At 58.4% G+C, this 8,061-nt stretch overlaps 1 protein-coding gene across 1 annotated transcript; it reads right to left on the reverse strand.

The window, feature by feature from the left end:
* Positions 1–46: 46 nt before the first annotated feature.
* On the reverse strand, positions 47–7,893 carry LOC141566994 (SCO-spondin-like). The gene is given in 10 exon segments (XM_074315187.1): positions 47–1,634; positions 1,749–1,819; positions 2,577–2,656; positions 2,744–2,902; positions 3,537–3,636; positions 3,729–3,973; positions 4,217–4,381; positions 4,504–4,595; positions 5,005–5,163; positions 6,205–7,893. Coding segments are annotated over 10 exon segments (1,290 nt in total). The 5' UTR covers positions 6,414–7,893; the 3' UTR covers positions 47–1,624.
* Positions 7,894–8,061: the final 168 nt, after the last annotated feature.

Consider the following 8,061-nt stretch of genomic DNA (forward strand, 5'->3'; position numbering starts at 1 on the left):
TTCCCTGGCATTTTTCAGGGCCAATGTCAATCTGGAAGGTTCCAGACCTTATTTAATCAAGGAGAGCAATGCCTTTTCACATTCATTCAAAAACCTTCATAGGTGGCCTGCCATGTGCCAGGAACTGTGCAAGCTGTGGGAATATACTGTTGAATGAAACAAAACTTTATTGGGGAAACAGACCAGAAATAGATAGTTGCAAAATAAAGAGACACGTACAATGAAAGAAATAAGCAGACGACCTTATTAAGGCATGCTTTGTCACCTTAAGTGCCGCTGATGGGAAGATATGGGGTGGTTACTCAAGGATTCCTGAGGAAGTGGTGTCTGAGCTGATTTATAGGTAGGAATTAGCCAAGTAAAAGAGGTGCTATGAAGGGAACGTCCCCCCCCCCACCTCCCATTCATATGTTGAAGCCCTAACCCCAATGTGATGGTATTTAGATGTGGGGCCTTTGGGAAGTAATTATGTTTAGATGAGGTCATGATGGTGGGGCCCTCATGATGGGATTAGTGCCCTTATAAGAAGAGACACCAGAGAGCTTGCTTTCTCTGCCACGTGAGGAAATAGTGAGAAGGCAGCTAAGCAAGGAAGAGAGTCCTCATTAAAACCCAACCATGCTGGCACCTTGATCTCAAACTTCCAGCCTCCATAACTGTGAGAAAATCAATTTTTGTTGTTTAAGCCACCTGGTCTAATGGAAAGCGGTGAAAAGAAAGAGGATGGATGGACACACTAGAGAGGGGCTAATTAATTTAATTAATAATATCTAATCAATGTTATTTAGCAATCAAGGGAGCCCTGTGCCCTCTGGGCTGGCCCAGTGCTGTGGCCCAGGACTCTGTGTGCTTAGCACGTGCCAGGAAAGTCAGTGGCTTTGTGGGGGTGACGGCAGCCACTGTAAGGAGCTGGTGCCTGGCTGGGGGGTCTTGGAGGAGACCAGGGACCCCTCCTGCAGGGCCAAGAGTGGGACCTCACCGGCACCGTCAGGGTTGGGCCGGCAGTGCTGGGGCCACCCGTGTTGGCAGATGCAGAGCTGGCAGTCAGCCTTGATGTGCTGTCCAGGCCAGTAGCGGATGCCGTCCGCCAGGCAGGGGCACTGTCTGGCCACACACCCCACCCGTCACCGCCCAGCACCTGTCCTGCGGGGCACCAGCAGCCTAGAGAAGGCCCAGAGTGAGGCTTCCTTGCAGAAGGCTCAGCCTCAAAGGCACACACACCATGCCCCAGGCTAGAGTTCCTCCCCTGGACTGCTACAGGGCCACTCAGCAGGGCATACCACCTGACCCAAGATGTCTTCACAAGTCAGAGGGCAAGGGGCACAGGGACGGAACACTAGCTCTCCGGAGCAGGTGGCATTGGGGCTGTGGTCCTGAGAAAGCACAACCAGAGATCATGCGGGCAGATCACGGGAAGGGACAAGCTGCCCACAGCAGCCCCCTCCATACTCCCTCCGCCGTGCCCTCCTCCCTTCCACTCACAGGTCTGGCAGGTGCTGTGAGGGTCCCCAGGCAGCAAGGCACAGGTCTGGTCTCCATTCTGGGGTGGGTGGCACTGTCACTGCTAGGTCATGGTGCCATGGCACTGCTCAGAGCATGGGGATCAGGGAGACCAGGGGTCCATTCACCGTCCACTGTGAGGAGGGGCCGGACAGGTGGGGGCACTATGAGGTCAGGCGCTTTCCTTACCCCTGTATTTCTGGGCCCCACCAGCCCCACTGCCGTCCTGGGTGCCCCAGGCCTCTCACCTCAGCAGGCAGCCATGAAGCAGGCCTGAGTCTGGTGCTCCGGGCCCGGGAAGTGCCGCCGCACTGCGAGCCTGGGAGGGGAGCATTGGCGGGGCTTTGGCCCTGGACCCCAGCCCACATGTCTGGCTGCACAATCCCCATGGGCTCCAGGGTCCCCAAACCCCACAACCCTGCTCTTCTGGGGAGGACCCTGCCAGTTCACAGTCAGGCTGCCCATCACACATCCTGGGCTTCAGCCTGCAGCTGGCCAGCCTCCACGCCTGCCTCTGTGCCCTTCAGGGGGTCCTCACAGCCCTGGGCTGCCTCCACTGCATCCAGACACCCAGGCTGGGGACAATTGGAGTTGGGCCAAGGGGCAGAGATGAGGCACATGAACAAGGACACCAAGAAAATGGTCACTGATCTCATGGCTGCTTCAAGGCGCCACTGTCATGACCAGCAGCCCAGACATCCTGGGGCTGGGGTGGGGAGGGCAGGGAGGCAACCAAGTAGCAAGCCCAGGTAGGCGCAGGGGAGCTGGGGTCACCGTCAACCCATAGGCAGGAGATCTGATAACTAGCTAATTAACCAAAGCTGGTCGGTGACCAGCTCAGTGAGTGTGTCCCCTGAGTGAGCAGTTCACGCAGGCAGCTGGGGCTGTGGGCAGCACCTGACACTGAGCTCCTATGGGACCCTGAGCATGCCTTTCCTTCCCTGAGGATCTGGGAGAGGACCAGGCCTCATCACTTGAGAGACACAACAGAAGCTTGGAGACGTCACAGAAGCCAGGAGTGGGCGGACAGGTGTGGGAGCAAGGAAGCCCAGGTTCCCTGAGGGCTGCAGTCTCACCTCTGACTCAGGGAGCCTCCAGGAATTCCCAAAGGTGGCAGTTAACGCAGCCAGCTCCCCACCTGGCTCCAAGAAGTCATCTGGGGGAGGGTGAGAGAGGTGCTGTGTCTGGAGTCTCAGGTCTCCCCTAGCCTCCTAAGCCAGGGACTATACCATGCCCCACTTACCCTCAGGCCGGCCATTGTAGACCCCACTGAGGCCTTGAGTCTCTCCCTGGAGCTTGTGGTCTACGGAAATGGAGCTCAAATTGGATCTGTCCAGCCGTACAATGACCCCCAAAGCTCCTGACAGCATCAGCCAGTCCTCTGGCCACGGCAGACTCAGTCCTGGGCGGAGAGGGTTGGGGGGCTCACACTCCTCACCCCTCCCACCATCACACCAGGGCTCAGACTACCCAGGGAAGGGAAGAAGGGAACGATGCTCACAATTCTAGGGAGCTCTGCACTTTATACCCTTTAAACAAAGGTGATTGGTTTCCCATCACAGCCCTCTTTGAGAAGTTCATGAACGCAGTGGACGTTCTCTTTAGAGAGTAAACTACAAAACGTGCATGCATGCACACACACACACGCGCACACACACACACACACACACGCAAAACCCCACTCCCACTTCACTCCATGCACCCCAACCAGGACCAAAGTTCTGGTCGGAGACTGTCCCATCTAGTAGCATGAAACCCTCCCTCACGGCACTGTGGGAGGCAGGCGGAGAAACTGAGGCTCAGAGAGGTTAAGTGGTTAAGTAGAGGGACTTGCCCAAGGTCACACTGTGAACGGGCTAAGAGAGGTAGGTTGCAGGGGTGGGGTGGGGAAATAGGTCCACGACCTCTAGTTCCTCAGCTGGCTCCCTCATTTCCAAATGCCTCCCAATAGCAGTGGGGGTCAGGGAGGAAGCAGCGGGCTCAGCGCCAACTGCCCTTTCTGAGCCCTGCCCGGGGATGGGCAGACTGTCCCTTACCAGGGAGCAGCCGAGACTCCCCATTAGGTACCAGCTGTCGGTTCACAGAGACATTTCCACCCTGGATCAGCACTTCGTCGGTTCCCATCGTTACCCAGGCCTGGGAGGGGATGCATAGCGGGCAAGGTGGTCAGCGTGTCTCCTCCCACATACAGCTTCCTCCCTGTATCCATCCCCATATCCCTCCCTCACCAGCTGACAGTGCCCAGGCTGGGGACAATGGCCTCTGGGCTCAAGGTAGACAGCTCAGGTAGAATCAGCAGCTCCCGTCAGCAGGTAAGTGCAGCGGCCCAGGAAGTAATAGTGGCACCCGCCAAAGGTGCGGTAGTGGAAGCCGGACCATGTGGCACAGGTGGTCGAGGGACGCTGGCGCTGTCCCCAGAATTGGGCCACAGCTCTTGCCAGGGGCTGCAGGAGTGCTGGAGAGGGGGTGCTGCCTGGAGGAGATGCACCACCTGTGAGCCTCTGAGTGTGGGGGAGGATGGCAGAAGAAGCAGGAGGCAGGTGGATAGACATGGTCAGTCTGGTGGGCAGGAGATGGGAGGTGACTCATCTGAGAGGACAGGACAGTGGGCATGGGCCCTGAGGAAAGGCCCAGAGCTCAAGAACTCCATGTGGGAGTGCCTGTGAGGGAGTGGGTGACAGCCGGGACTGTGCCTATTGGCAGGCTGAGGACCCACCTGGCAGCTGTTGGCTGGAGCTGGGAGCGGCCATCTTACCAGCTGTGTCCCCAAGGCCGGGCACAGCACTCCTCCAGGCTTCCTGCAGAAGATTTGCTGAGCCTGCTCGAAGCTGGCGCTGCCACATGGCAAAGCAGTGGCCCTCTTGGCTGGCTTCTGCAAGGGCTGTGGTAGGCAGAGGGAGAGAATGGGGCAGACCCAGTCAGTCAGCCTGGACCCAGCTTCCCTCCCTAGACAGCCTGCCACCTCCATGAAACCTCCGATTTGGGCCAATCTCAGGCACTTACCCAGGGTGCAGTGTGTGCTGCCCCAGCCTGGGCAGCAAGCCCTCACTGTCCGGTTCCACGCAGCAGGCCAGGTTTCTGGGGGCCTGGGTCCACTGAGCAGGTGGAAGAGAGAAAGACATTGGCGTTCAGCCGGGTACCATCCCCAGGAATGGCCTGGGACACTCATTCAGTCTGGTTCCCTACTGAGTGGCTTTATCTGACGAATATAATTTCCCTTCCTGGTTTTCATTTCCCCACGTGCAAAGTGAGATGAACTTGGGAAGGCAGACTGGAGGGCAGGCACAGGCAGCAGGCATCCAGCCTCTCCATGGGCTGCTCACAGTAATGCCCACTCATCCAGCTGCCCCATCCCGCACTCTTTGCCCTTTGAGAGCCCACCCAGACCTACTTCCCAAAGGCCTGCTTCTCCAGGGCACCACCCAGCCCTCCCCCACTCTCAGAATGTGGCCCTTTCGCTCTTTCCTGCTCTGCAGCCAGTCCAGGCTCTGACCCTTTACTCACTTGTAGATGGGACAGAGCCCCACATGTCCACTCCAGGACAGGTCCAGCCGCCAGCCCCAGCGCTGGTAATGGTAGAGGTTGGTGCAGGGCACCAGGTGCTCCCGACGGGGGGTCACTTCCTCCTCCACCAGAATGGTCTCCGTGTGCTCACACCACTGCCTGCTCACAGAGAGGGAATGACAGCTGCTGCCACTGCCTCCTCGGTCACCCAGAAGCCATGTCCTGTGACCCTGTTTCCCAAAAAGCCAATGCCCAGGGACGTTAGTGAACTGAAGAGGAGGCTGAAATCAGGAGGGGATTCTGGCTGCTGCAGAGGGTCCCAGTCATGGGGCAGGAGGAAACGGATCTTAGTGAAGGGCCCTGGGGTAGGCTGCTTACCCATTAGTAAGTGCCCATGCCATCCCAAAGAGGAGGGCAGGGGGCAGCCTGGTGCCCCCACAGGTCACCTTTCGGGGACCGTGAGGCTTGGACTTGCGGGAGGCAATGAACAGAGTGAGCAGAGTGCTGGTTTCCCCGCCCCACGCAGCCGCCAACTGCAGCCCAGCAGCTGTGTCCCAGGCAGCCTGACAGCCCTGGGGCTGGGATGCTTTATCTCAGCCCCATGCCCAGGGGCACCAGCTGCCTGGAACCAGATTGGATCTATGTGCACCGCACAATCCACTCAGAGGCCAGCTCTCCCTGGAAACAGTCCCTTCTTGCTCCTGTCTGGTGTGTGTGTGTGTAATGGAGGGGTGCATGTATCCTAGGCCACAGCCGGATGCTCTGAGCCTCTGATATTTCCACACTCTCAGGCCCTACCACAAATTGCCATGGACTCCAAACAGCCACCCGCCCTTTCTGGGCCTTGATTTCCTTACCAGTAAAAACAGTAGCCTCCCAGGGATGCACTGGTGGGACTCAGGGGCTCCACGAATACTTTGAAATTGTGCGTGTGCATATTTTTCTGAGGACAGTTCCATCACTTTATTAGATTTTCAAGGGGAGGCCATGGCCCCACAAAATGGTTAAGAATCGCAAGGCCAAATGATGGATATGGTCTTCCAGCCCTAAAATTCTGCCTTTATGATTCTCTCCACTGTTTCCTTTCCTGCCTCCTTATGCCTCTCTCTCCCACCAAGCACTCTGGAAGTCCAGGGAGGTTGGGCTGAGCGCAAACAGAGGAAGGACATGTCCCCTTCCCTCTGTGGTCTGACTTCTTACGGGGAATGATTATGTGTGGCTGCCTGGGGCCACCCTGGTCTCCTGAGAGAGGCTCCTAGGGTCCCTGTGGCCCAGAACCAGGAAGCCCAGGCAGGGGGAGGAAAGCAAGCCTCAGGGAGGAGTACCTGGGGTGGGGAGGGCGGGAGGGAGGGTGGAGGCAGGAGACAGTGGCCCAGGGGCAAGGCAGCAGGACAGGATAATCCCAGCATCCGCCTGGTTGGAAGGGGGCAGCAGCAGGTGCCTCAGGGGAATCCTGGTTACATCCTGGTTACCAGCTCCAAGGATACCCAGGCTGGAATGTGGCCTGGGCCTCAGATTCTGTAACCCTCCATCTCCTAAACCTGATACCCCTCTGAGCACCCCACATAGTCACCCCATAGTCACCCCATGGGGCTGAGATAAAGCGTCCCAGCCCCAGTGCTGGGGCGAGGAGGCTGTAGGGAACCAGAGCCTCACTAGGCATTTCTTCTGGACCCACCGTTGCTCCCAGAGCCAAGAGAGGGTGCTGGGAGTTGCTCAGGGATCTCTCCAATGGGGTCCTTGGAAAGGGCAGACACTCCATCCGTCTCTTACATATGCACATCCAGACACTGTCCCTCACATCTTACGCACTCACATTCCCATTGCAGGTCTTACTAGGAGAAACGCAGGAGCTGGCACCCAACCTACACATTCTACTCCCAGGGCCATGGGCAGGTTGGGCACTGACTCACCGAAACAGCCCACCAGGGAAGTAGAAAAGCCTTTCACAGCTGATTCCCAGGTACCACCTGTTCCCATGCCTATCCTCCTGTCCTAAATGTTAACAAATAATGATTGCACCCCTGCTGTGTGCCATGCTTCTCTGTCCGCTGGTATCCTGTCCTTGTTATGAGGCAGGAGGAGGCTCCTTGCTCTGCCCTCCAAGGGCCATCCACCCCCCACGCCCCAGCTCTGGATTCCAACCACGGTTGATAAGGCAGCACTTGGATTGAGAGAAACCGGAGTCACAGTCGCCCTTTCCCCTAAAGGGGGAGGGAGAGAAGCTGGAACCCAGAGGAGATTGGAGGAAGAGATTAGGGAGAGGGTGCCCGGAATAACCAGCCCACATATCAGCTCTGGAGGACAGGACGTGGGGAGCTCTCAGAAGGAGTCGAGGTGCCCAGGTGGCAAGGTGGAAAAGAAACATCATAACCCCAGGCAGGGACAGCGAGGAGCCGGACCTGAGACCTGAAGGCACCCCTGCACACCTGACCCGGAGGCTTTCCAGTGCATAGGAGGGAGGACCCGCCCAGGGGACTCCTCCTCGCTGCAGACCCTCACCTGGACCCCGCCCTCAGAGTCTCCGCCCAGCGCGTCTCCCGCCTCTCCCCTTCCTCACCAACCCTGCCTTCTCGCTGCTCTCGTGGCTCAAAGCCCCGCCACCCTACCCTCAATTTCTACTTCGAAGGGCCCATTCTTTGCAGACACAGGGGCCCTGCCCTGTCTCCTTCGACTTCTCCCTACGGCCCCAAGGGCTCCCGTGGCAGGTCTCAGATAGAGTCCTCCTGACTCAAGGCCGGACAGTGTGGGTCAGAGTGGATCCGGGTGGGATTCGGGTGGAGAGTGAGGCGGGGCCGGAGTTTCCAGACCGACCCCACAGACCGATGGTGGAGACTGGATCCCACCGCGGGAGCGCGGGGCAGACAGGCTCCTGCAGACACCAGCGAGGCAGACAGCAGCGCAGACACTGGTTCTCCTCCCCGAACACGCCCCCTCCTCGTCCTCCCAAGTCCTCGCCGCCCCCGCCCTGCGCCCCACCTTTCCCATGGCTCCTCCCTCGGTGCCTGCGAGCACCCTCCCTCAAAGCCCGAGTGCCCCTCCTCCCAGACTCCTCTC

This window comes from Rhinolophus sinicus, linkage group LG11 (assembly GCF_036562045.2).
Source record: "Rhinolophus sinicus isolate RSC01 linkage group LG11, ASM3656204v1, whole genome shotgun sequence".
Taxonomy (NCBI): domain Eukaryota; kingdom Metazoa; phylum Chordata; class Mammalia; order Chiroptera; family Rhinolophidae; genus Rhinolophus; species Rhinolophus sinicus.